The 23,401-nt window shown below is 34.2% G+C and overlaps 1 protein-coding gene and 1 long non-coding RNA gene across 2 annotated transcripts; both read left to right on the top strand.

Annotated features, from left to right (window-relative positions):
- Positions 1-12,186: 12,186 nt before the first annotated feature.
- LOC145123486 (uncharacterized) lies at positions 12,187-15,293 on the top strand. The gene is made up of 3 exons (XR_013715159.1): positions 12,187-12,402; positions 13,000-14,088; positions 15,070-15,293. It is a non-coding gene; the product is annotated as an uncharacterized LOC145123486 (long non-coding RNA).
- Positions 15,294-20,608: 5,315 nt separating this feature from the next.
- LOC145125067 (uncharacterized) lies at positions 20,609-22,745 on the top strand. The gene is made up of 2 exons (XM_079060559.1): positions 20,609-20,848; positions 21,480-22,745. The coding sequence occupies exon 2, from the start codon at positions 21,482-21,484 to the stop codon at positions 22,595-22,597; it is 1,116 nt and encodes a 371-aa protein (XP_078916685.1). The 5' UTR covers positions 20,609-20,848; positions 21,480-21,481; the 3' UTR covers positions 22,598-22,745.
- Positions 22,746-23,401: the final 656 nt, after the last annotated feature.

Genomic DNA, 23,401 nt, shown 5'->3' with positions numbered 1-23,401 from the left:
GTGGAAACACCAGCAGACTTATAACCTGTAGGTGATGAATTACGAGTCCAGGTGATGTTGTGACTGTATATTCATGTGATGATACTCTAACCCTTACTATGAATTACGAGTTCAGACGACGTTGTAACTACGTATTCATGCCTTAGGAACGAGCATATAAGGAAATGTGATGTAAAAAGATGAGAGATAAATACGACATAGGAGATGACCCTTAAGATAATTCTTTAGGGGATATTAAATGAAGAAAATGGGGATGGGTAATTGGGTTGATTGTTTGATTGTTTAAACATAATAATTATATTATTGTGGGTTAAAAACCCTATGTACTCACCAGGTTTCCCAACCTGACCCACTCAAGCTTATTTGTATCACAGGTGTCGATATGAAGCTACTTTAAACTGATAAATTTAAAAGAGATGTAGATCACTAGTGTAAATGAATGTAAGTTCTGTTTATGCTTATGTTTCTGTATTGACGATGACATCCCAATGTTTTGAAAATGAATGAAATACATTTCTTCGGAAATGATTTGATAACGTATTTATCATGTTTTTCTGGGAACAAATTCCGCAACATTTTTATTAAAAGAGGTACTCTGATTTTTATAAAGCATAAACAAAATCGGTCTTTTCTGGCCGTGAAAATGGGGATGTCACAACCCATATATGCTTTATAGTATCCGGTTGAAATATACCGAAGGGGTAGGCAAGCACCCACATAAACTTGATAGTATCCAGTTGAAATAGATCGAAAGGGGTAGGTAAGCACCCATATATACTTAGCAATATGTTTGTTTAGTATGTGGTATTTTGGGGGAACTCACGAAGCTTTGTGCTTACAGTTTTCAGTTTATGTTTCAGGTACTTCCAGTTTGAATGGGAATGGTCCGGCCTGAGCGCACCACATCACCTGTGGTTTTCGCATTTAGGGATTTTGGGAATTTGTACTCTGATAACATTTTACTATGATACTCTTTTGTCTATTTTGAATGTTAGTATCATATGATTTTAATGAATTTAAAAACAAAAGGGTAAATTACACGAATGGTCCTTATGGTTTGGGGTAGTCTGCAAGCTTAGTCCTTGAATCTTTTTTTTAACTCGAACAATCCCTATTACGTGTTTTTGTTGCACGTTTGGTCCTTATCACCCTGAAAAAGACTATTTTACCCTTTTTAATATATTATTTAATCTTTTTATTATAACTCCTGTAACTATTAATAAAAAAAAAATAATTAAGTATGAGGGACATACACCTTTATCCCTTACCCTTTACCATTTTACATTCATCTCCAATAAAACTTAAAACCCATCGAACGCTATTTGCCCCTCCCATGTTTTTCAACTGTGCCCTATCAAAAAAAGGGATTGTCAGAATCGCCATCAATCCCTCTCCCTTCCACCTCCAATACCCTCTCTTTGTCCTCCGATACCGACCAACACCCACCGATTGATTTTGAAGATGAGAAATTGATTAACAGATCTCTTTTTGTAGCCTTGCCGGAGAAGACAAAGTGCTTAGTCGGATTCGGAACTCAGGAGTTCACGACACACCTACAACCTTTTTCTTGTTGGAAATCTCATTTGAAAATCAAGGCTACGTAACATATACATACACATCAAGGGTTTTCGAGACCCACCTGCATGTTTGTTTTCTGTGGGTATGAGACCCACCTCCCCTCTCTTTCTTCTTTCTCTTGTTAGTCACCTCTGGACCATCAACTTAAAGCATCAGAATATATGCAATCGATATTTATGATGTTTCTGAAAACATATTTTATAAATAGATTCGACATTGGTTTTAGATTCGTTTTAGGATATTAAATTTCATTTTGCTGACTATGATTTTGGTTTCCGGTTGGAGGTTCCGACGGTGGTTGCTAGAATAACCATTGGTGGGTGTCGATTTTGACCGGAGAGGTTGTCGGTGTTGACTATAGTGGTTGTCGGGGTCTTTTTATAGGTAAGGAAGGAAATAAATAAGGGGTGGCGACAAAGAGAGGAAGGAGATGAAGGGCTGCCGACGATTATGGGGTTTTTCGGAAAAGGTCTAAAAATTAGTAGTTTTTTAAAGGTCTAAAAATTTGTTCACCTACTTGTGTCCAGATGTCATTTAATGTCAGAGCATCAATCAATTTTCTTTTCCGGATGTCATTTAATTCCAAAGCATTCATCATTTTTCTTCCTTGCAGCTCTGTTTAATAAAACATGGTCAATAATAAAAGTACTCATAATTTATTAAAAATATACTTTTTTAAAAACTGTTATGAACAATATTATTATTAATCAACTACAACTTTTTAGATTTATTAGATACAACTATACTTACTTTCTAAACCATAAGGTATGCCTCACCATCAATCTATTTGGTGCAATTGATATGTTGACATCCTCAATAGAAGATCAACAAACGTAAATTTTATAGAAACATGGAATATGCTGAAAGAGCTATATACCGAAGAATAGCTATTCAAAACAACGGATATAGTTATCATATCTCATTTTCTATCACAGAAGTTCATTAACATAAATTTTATAAAATAGTTAGCTTTTAAATTTGAAATAAACACCAACACTTGAATCATATGAAGCGAAATTCAATGTCCAATCAACAATATAATCAAATATCAAAGTCAACTTAAGAATAATTTCTATATTCAAATCTCAAATTGACAATTAGACCCTTTGTAGATACTAAAATTCAAAGATGGTTATATATTAATACCAACCTTCTACAAACAAAGAATAATCTCTGATTTAAAACGCTTCGATTTAAGGAATATTTTTACCTTAAAATGCTTGAAAGATAACATCAGTGTTGCATTTCCCTTTGCATGGTTTCATTTGACCACCAACATGGAACATCCCATTAATTATCAATACTCCATGGAAAAATACATAATTTGACATCAGTTAATCATAATCAAAATCAATTTGCCCGCCCAAGCTTACATTCAAAGTTGCTTTGGAGTAGTCCACATGGAAACCTAGAAGTAAATATATATGTGAATATCTTAAATCAAATAAAATGTATTATAACGTGTTGAAGGTTGTTAATACAAAAACATTTCACATAACCACCTCAACATCTCAATCCATTCCATAATCAACCGTAAATCATGATGGGATTAAAAAGAATACACTCTGTTCTCAAGAAAGAAAACAACATTGTATATAATAGCCATAAATGTAATACTTACTTTTTGAGATATGACGTATGAAGTTTCCATTTGTGTATCAAGACCTAAATTAGCTTTAGCAACAATCTCATCCATATTTCTTCATAATAAATCATTTTCGCTTGAATCCACTGAGAAAAATACAATATCTAAAAATGATAAAATGCAGTAACAAAATTAGGGATTTTGAACTTTAAAATATACTTTTAAAGGGTTATTCGTCAAGGGCGGTCTGACCATTCGTCAAGGGCAGTCTGACCATCTGGTAGCTAAACCCAAAGGAGAACAGACGGATTGACCTAATCATGCTCATTATTTCTAACCATACGATACTTGAACCCATGGAGACCTGATAGGTATTCAAGCAAATGAAGCACGAGGTCTCATCAAATTAGAGATGGAGAAAAGTAGGAAGTCGTAATCAAAAGGAAATGATAAAAGTTTGAGAGAAGAAACCTTACATAACATCATTGAAGGAAACTTAATGACAAACTTTTGATGTCCAAAAACCTTTGGAGAGTGTAGAAGATGAAGCCGAGATTTGAAAATATAGAAGGAAGACACAATTATGGAGGAAGGGGCGTAGGGTATGCGATTCAAATTTGGAAAAAATTAGGTTCCTGATTTCTTGCTATTAACTTTCTCACTTGTCAAAGATTTACTACAGATTTTATGGGATGCATCCAAATCCAAATTCAAAATAAAAGAATCGTAACTTAGTAAATAAAATCGACGACTAAGAAATTTGATCGGGAAAATAAAAGTTTGGGAATACATTAAGGCGACACGTGTCAAATTAGGGTCTAAAAAAATGACACGTGGCAGGTGTAGGAGTCTTTTATTATTATTACTAGACGAATTCCCGCGCGTTGCGCAGCGAAAATTAAAAGTATATTGTTAAAATATTGAAAAATATATGTTTAAAATGGTTATGTTATTAACATTAACTTTGAGATAATATTTTTACATTAACTTTGAAAAATATAATGTATATATATATATATATATATATATATATATATATATATATATGTGTGTATATATATATATATACATATATATACATATATGTATATATATATATATACATATATATATGTATATATATATATATATATATATATATATAATCTCAATTATTTTGAACAATAATATTCATTGACATCAACCCACATTCCTCATTAATAGAATTAAATATAATTATCTATTTAGTATTATTTTTAACAATTATTATTATTGATTAATTATATTTTTACTTATGCGATCATTTTCTAATTTCAATAATGATGTTCATTTAAAATACAATTTATTTATAGCTAAATGTAATTTATAATTTGATGTTATTATCATTTAAAATTGTTATTCATTAATTTTAAACCACTTATTATTAATAATAAGTTAAAGAAGACTTTTAAGAAACACTTAATATTATTATTAAAATGTGAAACATACACTCAATAATAAAGTGATAAGATAGACAATTTGCATTTCAAAAGACACTTGGATGGATAATATGACATATCCATGTAATTTGATTTTATTATTTATAATTATTGCTTATTAATTTTAAAACCACTTGTTATTATTAATAAGTGAAAGAAAATTTTAAAAAGCACTTATTATTATAATTAAAATGTTAAACATATACTAAAATATAAAGTGATAGGATAGACAATTTGCATTTTAAAAAAGGCTTACATGGATAATATGGATAATATGACATATATCCATGATTTTTAATTAATTATTATTTTGAAGCAAAATTAACATACAAACATGTATACAATAGTTAATTAAATATTATATATATCACATTCCATAACATATGATCAATAACATGAATCTAATCTAATTTACATTAAAATTTCAACCACAACATACAATGATATTCTTAAAAGAATACTTAAATCAAGAAAATACAAAAAAAAAAATTAGTATATAACAAACTTACAAATTAAAAACTTCAACATAATAACATGGCACGGAAAATTGTCAAAGCCCTCAAACCAACACAAAAAATTTTAAACTTGTTTTTCTTTGTGAATTTTGTATGTGATTTGTATTTGTGTGTCTACTCAAAAAGATTGACATTTTTATAGTAGAGTATTCATTAATTGTTTATTAAATATATTATATAAGTTATAAAACCTTTGAATTGTTAATCATTATCAAGAGACTTTTGAGTGGTATTCACTAAAATAGAATGTTTCAAATGCATGAGGTGTTTGCAAATTTTTATGGGGTTTCAAATGCATGAGGTTAAAGGAAAAATGCTAGCTTTATAAGTATGTATGTATTATTATTATTATTATTATTATTATTATTATTATTATTATTAAAAGATCCAAATAATGGATCTTTCATATATATATATATATATATATATATATATATATATATATATATATATATATATATATATATATATATATATATATATATATATATATATATATATATATACCTCGATGTCCTGGGCTATTTATGGAAGGTGTGATTACCAATTCTTAAAGATACGAAGCATTTCCTAGGAAACATGTTTTCTTTTTCTTTTTTCTTTTTTCTTCATAACTTCATCTATGTTCGAATCCTACTAAAAGTTCCACCAGAGATCACAATTTGTTGCGGAAACAACATAATCTTTTTTTTTCTTAAGCTATCGAAATATAAAGAAATGGGTGGTATGTTCATGATGATTACATATTTACAAAATATCGTCTTGCTACTTACATTTTCTTTCTTTACGTTCTTCCAATATCTTTTAAGTAACATCCTGTACTTCAAAATTTAATTTCTAACAATTATAGCATTGTACTTTCAATTTTTTATTCTTATTATGACTCTTATACTTTAAAACATCTACCCAGTTGATGAAAATCATTTAGTTTTTTCTGAACCGACAAATATACATATATTATCAACTCCTAACTAACATCTAATTCCACTTATGTCCACGATGGGACTTGAACCCTCGACCTCAAAGAGGGAGGACACCACCTGATACCGTTGGGCTAGAAGCCCTTTGATATGAAAATCATTTAGGTGTTGTTTGTTTTTCCGAAGCAAAAATTCAAAAGTTTGCGGACCACCTCTGCAAACCTCTGCAACAGAAGATGCAACAGAAGAGGTGGACCAAACGGCTGCAGACTGTAATAAGAAGCGTGTTTGTTTTTGTTAACATTTGCAGACTGCTGTAGACATTAAAAATTTAAAATAAACTAATTTAATAAACCGAAAATGGTTTTTAAACACATAAAATTTAATAATTGTAGTCTTAAAACATTGAAATAAATTTCATACAACCAAATTAGTCTTACAATAACATTTTGCAAAAATAAAAGTAATAAAATATAATATGTTATATGTTTTTGTTACAATCTGTTTTTCCATTTTATTTTTTATTTCATAATTAAAACAAAATAATAAATATTTATTTAAAAAGAAAATGAAAAATGAAATTATAGACACTTATTTAAAAAACAACATTAAAATGAATTAACTTATGTAAATCAAATGAGAGATACCAGTTAAAGGGATATAAATTTAATGTATTAAATGTTAAAGGGATGAAAATAGAATAAAGTATATAAGTAAAGGACCATAAACATAATATTAAATATACTTAATGGGTGTGTTTAACAACACCCGTCGTTCGATTTTTGGAAAAAAAAAAGAAAAAAAAAGCGGTCAATTGTTTTTTTGGGTTAGATTTTTTTAGGTTTAGGTTTGAAGGGGTGGGAAGAGGTACACCAAGTGCTTCCCCAAGAAGCACACGGGCAGAGGTTTTAAGCCCCGAAGACTTCCGACTGTTGCGAGACAAAAAGTGCTGCGTGTGTGCTGCGTCGCGCATCAATAAGAGTTTTGAAGAGGTTTTTTAAGAAAAACAAACAACACCTTAGTATTTGGATGACATTGCTATACTTAGTTGATTTTTCAAAGTATAAAAAAATTATGATGTCATACCACGTGTGGGATGAATACGTGTCTAGACCGTAAGTCCACGATCCAATAATTAGACAAGTGTAGACATTTTCAGACAAGAAATGATTTTTTTACCCGATTCACCGGTCCATGTACATCTACAAACCCTAGGTACCACAAACAATTTTTTTTGTTGTGCAGGATACCTGATTATCAACCTCATTATTTTCTCACGAAGCCTTTGACCAGATTCAGTACCATGTAGTTTTGAGTTCCCTTCAAAATCAATTTGTAAAATATATAAAGATCTCCAAATTTCCAATTTAAATGATACTACCTCCGTCCCAAATTAATTGTCCACATTTGACTTTTCAAGTCTTTATTCTTCAACTTTGACCTTAAATATTTTTCTTTTTGATAGATAATACTTGATGCAAAATATATGAATGGATTGTATTTTAAATGTCTTTTCATTGTTATAAGTTTCATCAATTAAAATATAATACAAATAAGAATGCCAATTACATTAGTCGATATTCTTTCTTTTTTCGTTAAAAAATTTAATTTGGGATTCAACTGTAAATTGGATCAAAACTTTGGAACTTTTTTCGATATTTCCCTTTTTATATTGATTGAAATCAAATATAGTTCAATACAAAATCGGGATGATACCGGGGCTTCGGGGGGTTAAAATAGGGCTTAGAGAGAGTATCGGGAGTGGGAGAGTAAGGGAGGAGCAACCAAAATCGGCTGACCCTTGATTTCTATTTATAGGGCCATTTTTCAGCTCTCAACGTCGTGAATTTTAAGTTCTCACGTCGTGAACTTAGTCGTCACTACATGCGTCATCACAGGTTGCGTCTGACAGGCTCTGAAAGGTCAAATCACTGAGTTCACGTCGTGAACACTGTATTCACGTCGTGAACTCTGACACAGTATCGGGGTTCGCACCCCGAACTTCAGAAATTCATAACTTTCGCATACGAGCTCCGTTTTCGACGTTCTTTATATCCACGCGTAGGTGAGATTATGCTCTACAACTCTCGTTTAGACTCCGTTGGCTAATTTTGACTTTAAATTTAATATATTATTTTTAGTAGGCCGGGACAGGAAAACTACGTTCGAAATTCATAACTTCTTCGCCTGACGTCCGTTTTCATCTGTCTTTTTACCGTTGGACTACTATCGATGAGATCTTCAAATCCCATTTAGAAAGTTTTGGCTAAATATCACTCGATCTCAATCTCGAGTTTCGGGCTACATACTGCTAAGTTGAAACTTAGAAAAATTATAACTTCCTCATACGAAGTCAGATTTGGGCATTCTTTTTATGCACGCTCTCGGTTTAACGTATTCTACGACTTTCGTTTAGATCTCTAAGGCTAGATATCGCTCTATCGTAAATTCATATTTTACGTCATTCAGCGTCGTGTCGGTTCTGTCGCGAAACTTCGACAGGGTCATAACTTCTTCGTTATAACTCGGATTTCAGCATTCTTTATATATTCGGAAACCTCGTCACGACCACTACGTCTTCATGTATAAATATTGGGTTTATCTAACATTTCATTTTGACGCTTATTTTTATCATCAATTCATTTAAGTCACACAATTAAGCACAAAACACATAATACTCAAATAATACATCTTTATTATTTCAAGACGGGTTACAAAGGTTAACCTAGACTATCACATCATCATTAATGACGAGCCCAGAAACACAGGCGTTACAACATCTGTGGATCTAGGAGATATAACATTAGAATGCATGACCCGTTGGACTCTGTTCAGGAGCTCCACCGCCTTTGGCGCGAGAAAACCAAATGTATCAAATGCAAAAGGTACAAACACATGTTGATTTTCTATACATGCATTCTCGTGCTTTGCCACTTTGCACGCAACAGTTTTTAAAGCGGCATGCCCTGCTGTGAAACCCCCGCTCCTCAAACCGACGAGAGGAGAGACCCCAGTAAGATCCACACAAACGTGCTTCCCTCCTATCCATCCAAAGACCAAAATGTCAGTCGACCTAAGTGTGAATCTTCCATCCTGCGAGTCCGTCAAAAAGTTCATCGACGCTTCTTTCTTCACAGAAATACCAGCACGTCGACAAGCATCAAAAAGAACATCCCTAACCACATCATGTCGGTACTTGAAACCAGGGAGCTCTCTACAATGAACCGCATGTTCTCCAAAAGTGTCCAAACATGTCTTGCGGCAAACTAGGCATATCTCGTCAATTGAGAATAGATGAATCATGAGGCGGTAACGAAGGATAGTTCGGTACTCCACATGAGACATATGTTGGCCGAGGCCATCAATAGGGATATTTAGCAGAAAATCTTGAGCATGAGGTGCTCGAAGATACTCAAAAACTGCTTTATGTCTAACAGTCACGTCGAAGTCGACTTCCATATCTTTGACGATTTTGCTAAAAAGTGTACACACACCAATGCTTTTTGGGATTTAGGGGGGGCGGTGTCCTTATTAGTGAAACTGCTACAGTCGAATCCCAGAATTGTATTGCGAAGACGAGTCAAAACACATAAGTAATCAGAGTCCATATCACATATGCCACTGTCTTGTAATCCCAGAATCGTTAACTTCGATAGTATTTTTTTTATATATAATTTGAAACTTAGTTATATCATTTTTCAATATTCATACAACAAATAACTTCTTGGAATTTTAATACGTTAAACACGCTGTTTCTGAGTTTAACTTAACGAGAGAAAAGAAAAGAAATAGATGTAAATGAGAAGAAAATAAAAAAAAGGTGTTTTCGAGTTTCATTGAAGAAAGTAAGTGGAAGAAAATAGAATGATCACTTTTCCTCTTAATTTTTTTTAGATTAGAAAGAATTTAAAAAGAAAAAAACAAAATATTTAATTTTGGAGAGATTTTTTATTTTTTGTTTTTTACTTTTATTTTTCCTTATTACTTTTTTTTCTTTTGCTAAAAATGGGAACCACACAAGTGAGAAAATGATCCTTAGGCCGGACGGAGTGGACCGCGGGGAAACCGCGGGATCGGTTCCCGCATGAAGACATACCGCACCGTGGGTGCGGGAAAGGAGCAGTGGGAAGAGGGTGGGGGGAGAGAGTCCCGCTCTCTCTCTCTTCTAACCATTGGCTGTGCGATTTTTTTTCTTTTTTTTTTCTTTTTTTAATCCAAACGGCTATATAGCCGTTACATATATATATATATATATATATATATATATATATATATATATATATATATATATATATATATTCTTTTTTCTTTTCCTTTTCTTAACCTATAAATACTCAAACATTCTATCATTTTTTTAACCCATAACCTATATTTCTCTCTAAAAAATATTATTCAAAATGTCATCATCTTTATCATCCGATTCGACGGCTGTAGAGGAGGCTAAGTTTATCGGTTCCGTCATAGCGAAAACGGTTGCATACTATCAAAACCGACTAGGCGAAACATCACGTGCACGACCTAACCTAAGAAAGCCGCCGTTACGTAGAAATCACGAAGCCGGACACGATCGCCTTATAGAAGATTATTTTGCAGATGACGCCATCTACGCTGTAAAGTTTCGATGTCGGTTCCGGATGAGGAAGGAACTATTCTTACGTATTGTTGGCGATATGGAAGGCCGCTTTCCATATTTTCAATGGAAAATGGATGCAAGGGGAAAAAAGGTTTCTCTCCCATTCAAAAATGCACAGCTTCAATTCGTCAGCTAGCATACGGCATGGGCGCAGACAAATGGGACGAGTATTTTAGGATGTCAAAGCGTACCGTGCGGGAGTGTGTGTACAAGTTCTGCAAAGCGATCTGTTTGGTTTATGGGCAACGATATTTGCGCAAACCAACTATCAACGATATCCACCAATTGTATACGGTGCATGAAGGCAAGCATGGATTCCCTGAAATGCTAGGTAGTATCGATTGCATGCATTGGAGCTGGTCATTATGCCCCAACGCATGGCGTGGTCAGTACATTAGAGGCGACCACAAAGAGTCGACGATCATTCTAGAGGCTATCGCATCACATGATCTTTGGATATGGCATGCATTCTTTGGTCCAACTGGTGCAAACAATGACATCAATGTGCTAGACCAGTCGCCAGTATTCAACGATATCTACCTTGGAAAGTCACACGATGTACCTTTTCAAGCAAATGGGGTAGCATATAAGCGTGGATACTATCTTACTGACGGTATATATCCTCCCTTGTCTGTTTTTGTGAAATCGTTTACATGTCCTAATGACCCGAAAAGGAAAAAGTTTAAAGAGGCACAAGAGTCAGCTAGGAAGGATGTGGAGCGAGCATTTGGTGTACTTAAGAGACGTTGGCAAGTACTAACGGTCGGTGCAAGGTCATATGAGGTGAAAAGGTTACAACACGTAATGTATGCATGTATCATATTGCATAATATGATTCTTGAAGACGAAGGAAGAGCGATATGCCGATACAACGAAAATGAAGTTTTGCCAAATGTCGAAGGAGTAGCCGTTGGTACACAAGAGTATATGGTGAATAGAAGAGAAGTACACAATCGCGACATTCATCAGGCCCTTCGTGCTGATTTGGTGGAGCACATTTATAGGGCTCATATTCAGCCCCCATACGAGTTATCTCACGATGATTTGTTTGACGAATCAAACGAGGATTCTGATATGTTCGTAGAGAGTGAAGATTCCGACGACGAGAGTGACGCTGGGGAGAATGATGCAGACGATCAAGGCGATGACGAAGACGATGATTCCGAGTGACGTATTTTAGTTTAAATAAAATTATGATATTAATTATGTTTTCTATGTTGTAGGTTGTTTGATTTTTTTTTTTTTTGCGGTTTTTTTTTTATTTTTCTACTTATTTAAATATTAGGATTAATGTAATTTTTATTTTAATTAATGAAATGTTTTTTATTTTTAATTAAATTTTATATTTGATATTAATTTAAAAATTATAAATCAAATTTTTTATTTTATTTTATTTAATATAAAAAAAAAAAGTGAAGGAAGGGCACCCATTCCTTAGCTTTTAGGTGAGGGATTTGAAAGCAAGGGAAAGAGGGCATGGCCCACCAAAAGTGACACCCTCCCGTCTTACAAACCCCCATTTTTCCTGATGACCCTCCTCTCTCTTTTCCTCACACACAACCACCCACGAGCCCGATCGATAAACCCTCTCCCGTTCGGACGCCCAATTCTTCTCGACGTCGTTTTCTTCTTCGTCGCAGGCGTCGCTGGTTCTCCGTCGCTCAGTTCTTCTCGGCGTTTTCTTCTCTGTGTCAGATACTCTTCTCCGTCTCAGGTTCTTCTCTTTTCGTTGACGAGTCTCTGTTTAATTTAATTTTTTTGTTGATTAGTTTATTTGTGTTATTTTGTGTGAATATTTTGGTGAAATTTGGTGTCTGCTTTGATGCATTTAGTGATCTTTTCAAATACGTTCCATGCTGTTAAAGCGAAATTTGTTGTCTACCGGTAATATTTTGGTGAAATCGAGATCCAATCTGTGCTTGCAATATATTTTGACGTAAAGTTTACCGTGAAATAGAGTTTACAAGTGGTGAATCTCAGGTTTATTACACAAACAATTTGGTGAAACTATGAAATGCTTTCAGCCCTTGATCATGCTTTGAATGGCTTAAACCTTTGATAATGCTGTCAATGGTTTACCATTGCTGTTGCTCTAAATAATCTATGTCACCATGAAGTACATAAAAACTTGAGTGAAACATACACAATTTGGTTAACTATTTGCGACTCTGTTACAAAAACCATCACTATAGGGAATAATGGATGGAATAAAACCCTGAGAGGTGTAGTATGTGGATTAAAATGATTAACATCACATAGGATTCATGTAGTTGTTTGATGAATTATATCTATTGTTTATTTGCAAGTGTAGGAATGGCTAGGACAAGGAGTATGGCTAGAAACCAGAATCATGATGCTGCTGCATCATCTAGCAGGGAGATGCCCAAGACTTGTGAACATTGGTCAGATCTTGACCATGATTTGCTTGATTCAGTGATGATGCGGTTGGGAGTTGTGGATTATTATTCATTCCGTGGAGTTTGCAAGTCTTGGAGATTAATCGCGTGCTCTAATGAAAACAAGTTTATGGCCTCCATGCTACCCATGACCATAAGTATCTGTTGTCGTGCTCATGACAAAACCTGCTTCCTGGAGGACTTTGAAAGAAGAAGAAGGTTTAAAACCATTCTTCCCCATTCTGCTGTTGCAGCCTGTGTAGGATTGACATGTGGTTACTTGATCTTTTTTGTTAAGAAAACCCACAGCTTCTGGCTTGTGAACCCTATCACAAGGAACTTCATTTCCCTAATTTCCCATCTGATTACAATCCTGGCATTGGCAGGGTTATCCTCGTCTTTTCACCCTCAATATATGGGTGGGCGTTTGTTTTGTTGCTTCATTCCTGCAGGGAGATATGGTTTTCAATAGAGGGTAAAGGAGCATGGAATCATGTCTCCTCCTACCCTTTCTCCATCCATGATATATATGCTTTTAAGGGGAAAATATATGCTCTAAGCGATCAGATGCATTGTTTATTTGAACTGAGACTCATTCCACACCCCAAATTGACAATGCTCGAAATCAAGAAGCCCAAATACTTCTTTTATGCGACTAGGTTTGTAAGTTCAGGTGAGAGGCTTTGTGTGAGGCCTTCAATTTCAAAATTTCTGAATGAATTGCACGAGCTAGATTTTGGGGAAATGAAATGGGTAAAACCGTGTGAAAAGACATTTGAAGAATATGCATTTTTTTATAGCGACTTGAACCACGGTGCTGATGTTGCTGTTAAATGGGAGTCACTCGGGAGATTTGCTTCATTTCCCAACACTGATGATGATGGAAATATCACCTTCTTTACTGCTAAAATGTGGTACTTTCCCCATCAATCTATGGATGTTGATCGCATAGATGAGTGAAGCACATCTTTGGTTTCATACACCTCTTGCCTATGCTCCTTCATGTAAGTTGTTTCTCTATCATTTAAGTATTTTTTTTTTTTTTCGGTTTAATGCACGAAACAGCAGCATACTTTTACTGGTTTGTTTATTATAGCATCTTGCTTTCATTTCCTTTAAAAAATTAACCAAGTTATACCAAAACTCTGTGAGTTGATGCCATAATTGGTAGATATTTAAAGCACAATGTCTTTATAAGAAAGTAATAAGTACAATGTTGTAATAGAAAAAATGAAAGTAGAAAGTTTTGATACACAAATAAATAAAAGTTTGTTGCTATTTATTGCAGTCAGACCTTTTTTTCGGTAACATGCAAGAAATAGCTACGCACATCTATTGATTTATGTATCAAATCATATGCTACTTTTAGTTTTTCTTATAACCTTGTACTTTGAAAAATCAACCTCTTTAAAACAACAAAGCAGTTTTCACTGCAATATTTTGGTAGATGTTTTAAAGTATATTTACCACAATAAGAATAACTGGAGTATAATGCAATAGTTGGTAGATTTTTCAAAGTACATTGTCTTAATAAGAAAATAATTGAAAGTGCATTGTTGTAATAAAAAAACATGAAAGTTGGATACACAGATAAATACAAGTGCATTGCTATTTGTTGCATTTATCTCTTTTTGCGGGGTAAATTGCAAAACATACTTTTGTTGATTTGATTATTTCCATTCTCTTATTACAAAACATTGTACTTGGAAAAGCTACCTAATTATGGCAATGCCATCAAAATACAAAACAATTTTCAGTATTATAATTGGGTAGAATTTTTAAAGGTATAATGCCCTAATAAGATTTTTTTTTTTTTGAAGTATAATGATATAATTGGTATACATTTAACATTGCAATGTCTTAATTAAAAAATAATTGAAATTAGGGTGTTATAATACAAAAAATATAAAAATAAAAGTACGTTTACATGTAGCCTTTTTGTTATTCTTCGTTTTCATATGTTTTCTTGTCTGATTTTGTCCTAGATTGCTTGCTGTTGTGGAAGACAATTACATACTCAGTATGTTTGTTCCAAGGTTGTGTAATGTAGAAAGTGTTTTGCTTATTTGTTTAGACATATGATATAACTAGTAAAGTGAAACATAGAACTAGTTTAATTGATATCTAGTTTTTGGTTTTACCTTTTACTTTTTCTATTGTTGACTTGAGATGATAGTGATTTCATTCTATTGTTAAAACCCATTTGAAATTTCCTTTTTACTTTTAGGATATTAATATACAATGGTGGATTTAGTCATGGCTCATCGTTGGAAACCTGGAATTAGTTCTTTGTTATTATTTGTAGTTTGATTATAGGTCAGAGGATTTTAAGTATTATTAAGTATATTATTGAGTGCTTAAAGCCAATTTATGCGTCCTTTAATAAATCATAAATGGGCACAAGTTCAAGCTAATCTTTAAGGACCCTCTTGGCTATTCTGACCAACATTAGTTACAAAGAAAACCTTGATACAATTTTCTTTTTCATTTTAATCTACAAATGTCAGCTTTTGTGTTAAAAAAAAAAAACTTCAACTATTTTGTTTTTGTTTTGTTTTCTTGGGATCTGACCTAGTTACTACGCTGCCTATTGAGCTCGTTCCTGAAATCTAAATATTTTTATGACTATAAAATTCAATTATTTACAAGCGTATCTTTTTTCCGCATTGGATAAAAGATATATAATTAATAATTGTACTATAGGACCAGAGTAGTGCGTGTGCGTAAGCCATTCTAAAAATGGTCAATGAATTTCACATATACATCAAAATAATGTATTTATTTTTATTTTTTTCCATTTTCAACATATCGAACCTTAGATGGGTCTGGATTTTTTTTAAACTAGCATTGACTAGACTTTGACATGAGAAGAACGAACATTTTTTGATCTAATTCTCATGTCCATGGGTATCTCTAATGCATGGTATCTTATTCGTACCCATATATGCTTTACCCCACTATCTTCCATATTTATATATCAAAAACCAACTCATTCGTTGGAAAGTATTTGCAGATCAATCTCCGACACACCACTAATAATCGTATGTTTGAGTAATTAATAGCGGCTAGTTGTCAGCATGTCATCATTGCTCATCGGATCCTCTCATGTAGCCTTCACCCACATCGATATGATGTGTTATTGAGATTACTTTAAAAGTCAAATGTTAGGATATATATAAACCATAAACAAGAGGATGTGTACGGTCACGTCTTCGCCTTCCCACGATCATTCGAAGTACATGAAACAATAAACTAAACTGTAAGCAAATGCTTAGTGAGTTCTCCTAAAGTACCAACACATAACCACATAACATATATACAATAACAACATGTAATGGGACCACAACTTAAAGATTGGATTACCCCTGAGCCCACATCATAAGTCTGGCTTGCCCTCGGGCCCACAACTTATGTCTGGCTTGCCCTCGGGCCCACAACTTATGTCTGGCTTACTCCCTGACTAGATCAGTTATCCGACTGAAATATTATCAATCCCTCAGTACGAGTCTGGCATATCGCCCGGTCCTCAGCTCGAATCTGGAATGCTTATGAGCCCTCAGTATGAGTCTGGCATGCCCAACCCGACCCTCAGTTATCCGACTGAAATACTATCAATCCCTCAGTACGAGTCTGGCATACCGCCCGGTCCTCAGCTCGTATCTGGAATGCTTATGAGCCCTCAGTATGAGTCTGGCATGCCCAACCCGACCCTCAACTCATATCTGGAATGCTCCAGGGTTTATTGGCTACCGCACGGAGCAGTACAACCTCAACCCACCGCAATATGTCGACATATAACAGATAATAAGCATATACATATAATCATGCAACAGAACCACAGGTAGTCCTACAAATCTACCAGACTAGCATATCAATAACTAGCATAATCATGCATATCTATTCCATACTCAACATATCAATGAATCTCAGGATATCAAACCAATGGGCCGTCCTTGGTGCCTTAGACCCGTAAGTACAGTGAGGAAAACTCACCTCCCAAACTGAACAGAAACTGATGAGGTCCCGACTCCGAATCTCAGCTCTCTAACCGGTACCTATTCCCACCAATGACCAATTTCCATCAACATCCCAAAATACCCAAAATACCCTCAAGGCCAAACTTAGTCAAACTTGGTCAAACCCATAAGTTCAACTGAGTTAACCCAGCCAAGTCAACCCAACCGAGTTAACTCAACCGAGCCAACTCAGGGTGCATACGCAGGACGTACTCCTGAGGTACACTGAGCGTACTCCAAACCCTCGCAGTTGACCACCATCGGGGTGGTTGACCTCGTACGCGGGGCGTACTACGAGTATGCGGGGCGTACTCTCGCATGCTTCAAACCCCAATAAGTGCTTAATGGCTTAAGCACTTATGTCTATATTTCAGATCTAAGGCTCAAATACACTCTAGAGTCATAAAAGTTTCCAACTTTATGACTTTACATGCCCAATAAGTGCTTAACTCAAGGTCTTAATCCATTAATACCTTCTACAAGATGCATGGAGTAAAACTAACCATTGGGACTTCATTTTTATGGCTTAGGACCCCTCCCAGAGTCTGAAAGGACAACTCAACTCGTCAAGAACATTCCATGCTCAAGATAAGACATTTGGGACCAAAAAGCTTCACTAAAACACCTATATCTAGATCTATATGATTCAAAGGTAAAGTTGCAAGCTTTTTACCTTAGAATGGTAGCAAATGAAGAGTAAATCCCAGATCCAAAGTGCTTAACTCTCCAAAGATGATCTTGGCTTCTTCCTTCTCCTTCTAAGCACACAAACACACACTTTTAGGCTAGAAATGGCTTCCCAAAGAGAACTAGGGCTTCAAACACGAATGAGAGGGTTGATGTTGTTTAGGTGAAGGGAAATGAGGCCATAAGTATGCTTAAATATCAGCCAAACCCTAAAAATTAGGGTTTCCCCATTTAGGAAGTACACCCAATGTAATATGATGTACGTCCAGCGTACTAGGGCGCTCCTTAGTATGCTCAGCGTACACCATGTACGCATGGCGTACTACGAAGCCTTAAATTACCAAAATGACATTAATGCCCTTTTTGCATACAATTCTTGAACTTTGGGAGCAAATGCAATATAATGAATTAAAGGGTTGAAATTTAAAGTACCTTATCATCGGGATGTTACAAGCTTAAACCATTAAGTCATTTCCTTCAACTATAAGAGCTCCAAAGCTCAAATTTGGTCCTTCCCATGGTCTTGATGGGTAAAGTTTCAAACTTTATCCCTCAACCCCTCCATAAGCCAAAGTCCCAACCCTAACCTTTAATGGTAACTTAATGCATCAAGAGTCATATTAAGCACCTAATCCTTAGAGTTGCACCTCTAAAGTTTCCAGAAGGATTTCATGCTTCTAATGGACCTTAAAAATCATGGCTTTAGAGACCTGCGTGCATAATGCATGCCTTTTCCATTTTAGGTCAAAAATAAGGTTTAATGACCAATACCCCATGTATGAAGTCAAAACTTGATTATAATTCATATCCAAGACACTAAATGCTCAATTTGACTTGGAGATTCACAAAGTTGCAAACTTTATGAGATCACATTACTTAAATCCATCAAAAGATGCAAAAGGGGGACAAAATCCAAAGATCTAGCAACATGGTAAGAAAAAGGTTGAATCTTGGACACTCACCAAGGTCCAGGAGATATGCTAGCTGAATAAATGATGCTTGCCAAGCAACCACCTCACCAAGAGCTTCCTTCTCCTTCAAAAATCACCCAAAAGCACCAAGAATTAGCTCACAACTTCAATGTAGGCTAGGGTTATGGTTTCTGAGGTTGGGAGGAAGATGAAGGCTGAAACCCTAACCTTAATTTTCTTTATATAGGGTCCAAAGCCCGAAATTAGGGTTTTTTTTTTCACTCAAACACCTGCCACGTCGTGGTTCCCGAAGACCACGTCGTGGCGGGTCATTTAAAACCCGCGATCCAAAACGCTCCGCCACGTCGTGGCCACCCCAAATAAAGTTAAAACATAAAAGTTGATTCATACCTGGACCAGATGTTACAGTGTTACACAACTTAGACTATAATTCAATTTGACATCGATTTGTCATTAACTTGCATCAATTATGTGAATAGAACTCGAAACCGAATTGTTTTACTCTTATTTCTAGTATTTATTTTATTGTATGTTAGTTTAGTTTATTTGCTTTCAAATTCTCCATATTTACTTTATATGCACTGGAATAAAACATGATTATTTTGGTGTATTTATGTATTAAAACCGAGTCCCTGATGATCGACTTTGTTTGCCACTGCTATTATTATTTTTAAATTATATGTGCAAATAGAAATTGTTTTTTGATGGATTCGACACCCATCAAACACCACTACCATCACCATGTCCGATAGTAATTGGATGGGTGAGATTTTTTAAAATAAATTAGGATGGTGGTGGTATTGTCCAAAAAATAATAATTAATCTAATGAAAATGAAATTAAAGAAAGTTAACTAAAAGAAAATAATAATGCAATAAAGTAATATTTATTGATATATAAATACTATATATTAAAAATAAAATTTATTAACATATATTAATCCAATAAAAAAGAATTACTCCAATAAAAAAGAAATTATAAAAAAATTATTTAAAAGAAATTAATAATATAATCAAGTAATATTTATTAATATTTAAATATTATATATTAAAAAATATATTTATTAACATATAATAATCTAATAAAAAGAATTAATCCATTAAAAAAGAATTAATAAAATAAAATTAATAATCCAATAAAGTAATATTTGTTAATATATAAATATTATATATTAAAATAATATTCAGTAAAATAATACAATAAAAAAGAATTAATCAAATAATTAAAAAAAAAGGAATTAATTAGAAGAATTAATGTATAATAATTGAATAAAATTAAAAAGAAAAGATGCACAAATGGTCCTTGTATTTTGGTTGTAGAAATGGTCTTTGAGGATAAAATTGTCATTTTTAGAAAAGTTAACAGTCAAGCTATTAAAGTTAACATTCTTAGACCAAAAACGCATAAGGTATCTAATATTAGACCACCACTGATGCCCACAAAATATTTTTGGACAAAAACCATATGATTTTGATAAACACATGGACCATTTTTCAATTTTGTCAGGATTTTTTAATTTTGGCAAGGATCAAACTAACATGCATTTCGACACGAAGCGTTTGAAAACTTCTAGCTTCTAACGTTTGATAAAGTGTTCCGTTTTGAACAAAAATTATTGTTTGACACTAAAAGCTTCTAGCTTATTTTTAAATAAAACGCTTCAAATCCAAAAACTACATCGCGTTGCGTTTAACAAAATGTTATCAACTACCAATTACATGCTATTTGCTATAAGATATATGTTATCATCTAGTTTTGTCGAGCACAACCAAAGACATTTGCTGAAAAGGATTTTAAGATTTGAACTTGTTCCCGAAAAAAATACGAACACATGGATCATTTTGTAGTTTTATCCTAAAATAAAACCCTAAACCGTCCCCAATTTTTCACGCTACCCTTCCGTTAACAACGCAACAACTTGGAGGGAGAAATTAAAATGTTTCAGAGCCAAAATCGTTTCCAAAATTTTCATATGTTGTCGTTCCCGCTGCCCATCTCCTCTCTCAAAATCCCACCCTCCCGATTTCTCCCTCTTTGATTCTTTTCGTCTTCTGCTTCAACAGTCAAACTCAGCGGAGAGGAATCGTGGGTTTTGATTAGCTAGTCTCCCCACTCTTCAGTTTCAATCCGGTAAGAACATCTTTCAGTTTCGTAATTTGTGTCGAGTTTACATCTTAATTTTATGTTGTATAGTGTCTGGTTTTGGAATTACTTGTATTCTGGAGGCTTTTTTTCTCTAATCTCCATGTTTACTACTATATCTCTAAACCATTCTATCAATCTGTTCACAACTTCAATAAAATGTCATTGGTATTTAATATTTAATAGATTCCTGTAAATGTTATAGTTTTGTGGAAGCATTTGATATTTTGGCATATGGGTTAATGGGTTCCTGCAAATTAGCAAAAGATTTCGTCTTTGAGGGGTCCCATTTTTGCAGTTTTTAATCCCCATCACCTTTGCGTCATATCATGGCATGTAGATATCGCATATTCTTGTATTAAAATGTTACATCTTTAGGTTATTTAGGGAATATGTATAGTTCCTTTACTTTCCATATTGTAGATATGCAGTTATTCTTCTAGAACATTTGTACGAGGTTACTTCCTTAACAAGATTCGATTATTTGAAAAGGGTAGCGTCTGTACTCGTCATATACATGAATGCTTGACCCTGTTTACAACACAACTGCTTTTGGACCTATTGCGAAATTTCATTTAACAAGATCTCTAAACATTTATTTTTCTTTTTGTAATTGTAGGAATGAATAAGCCAAAAAAGACAACTAGAAATCAGAATCATGATGATGCATCTAGCGAGAAGAGGGTTAAGACTTGTGGCAATGGTGGTTGGGGACATTGGTCAGATCTTAACCATCAGCTGCTTTTTGTAGTCATGATGCAACTGGGATTTTTTGATTATCTTTCATTCAGGGGAGTTTGTAAGTCATGGAGATCATTTGCAATCTCTAACAAGAAACCATTTATGGATTCCAAACAACCCATGACCTTGCATGTGACTTGGCGTTCTTATAAGAAACCCTGCTATTTAGAAGACTTTGAAGGAAAAAAGTTGAAAACCATTCTTCCCCGTTTTGCTGGTGGGGTCTGTGTTGGATTAACTTCTGGTTACTTGATCTTCTTTGCAAGGACAAGCCGTGAATTCTGGCTTGTGAACCCTATCACAAGGCACCAACTCCATTTCCCTGATTTCCCCACTGAGTTCAACTACCCTAGTGAACTAGATGTCAAGGGTATTCTTGTCTTTTCACGTTCACTACATCGGTGGGTCTTTCTTGTAATACGTAAGTTCTGGAGTAAAATATGGTTTTCTGTAGCGGGTGAAGGAGATTGGGATTCTGCCTCTTTCACAGATCTATCCTTCACTGATTTACGTGCTTTCAAGGGGATGATATATACCCTAAACTTCAACCGCAGTAGTAATTCACACGAACTACATGAACTCAGACTTAACCCTGAGCCTGAGTTGACTTTAGTTGAAACCAAGAATTCTTTGAAGTCCCCCCAATTTCATGAGATGGAGCTTGTAAGTTCAGGTGAGAACTTGTATGTGATGGATTGCCTTCGACCAAAGGATAATCCAAATGACATCTATAGGTTTCAAGAACTAGATTTTGATGAAATGAAATGGGTGACACGTGAAAAGACAGTTGGAGAAAATGCGTATTTTCTTAGCAACTTGAAGCATGGTGTTGCTGTGACATCAATGTTTTGGGGGAGTGGTGGGCAATGTCTGTTATTAGGTCACAATGCAGGTGATAAGCTGAAACTGATGGTAGCAGAGAGACCAAATTCCTTTACTACGCACATGTGGTACTTCCCCCATGAATGTTTGAATGTTGATCGTGTAGATGATTGATAGAGTTTGTGTTTGTGGAACATTTTAAGATGTTATGAACCACCATTGTTGGATTTGCATGAATTTGGTTTAAGATTTTTGGGATTTTGGTATTGTTGATTTGTTGCTATTGAATTGGGAAATGATAAAAGTTATTGATTTGAAGGTGGATTTTGAATTTGGTTTAAGATTTTTTTGAATGTTGGAACTGATAGAAGTGAGAAAAGCAAGCCCTTCTACTACGAACATGTGGTACTTCCCCCATGAATATTTGAATGTTGATCTCATAGATAAGTGATAGACTTGTTAGCATTTTTTCTTTGTTTTTATAGAGTATAATATATAACATCTTTTCAGAACCACCATAGCTTGTTGGATCTATATTTACAGTTTGATCTCCCTCATACTTTTGCTTCATTGTGGCGGGCCTAACTCTCATTTATATTTTGTTTGCATGCAAACTGATGTTCTTTTCTTAAGTGTATGCATTCTAGCATAGAATGTTAAGGAAAATCCATAAAGAAAAAGATAATAAGAAATAACCTTTAATATTTGCGTATGACAAAATTTGTCAACCACTACCCAAATTACAATATATGTCGGAACATCCCCCAAATGGTTTTCAACTATTGGCAAAGTGGTAGAAATGTCTAATTTGCAATTATTTTGAGTTATTCTGATTTACATGATAAGGTAGGTGGGAAGCATGGCATTTTAGTTATATAGCACTTGAAGCTTTTCATATATCAAAACACCAGTATATATAGAAATATTTTTTGAGGCCCAAAATAATAAAATAGTACATATCATCGTAATTGCACTAAA

The sequence above is a fragment of the Lactuca virosa genome, chromosome 7 (genome assembly GCF_052849685.1).
Source record: "Lactuca virosa cultivar CGN04683 chromosome 7, Lactuca_virosa_CGN04683_v6, whole genome shotgun sequence".
Lineage (NCBI taxonomy): Eukaryota > Viridiplantae > Streptophyta > Magnoliopsida > Asterales > Asteraceae > Lactuca > Lactuca virosa.
This window is presented reverse-complemented; position numbering and strand designations above follow the sequence as displayed.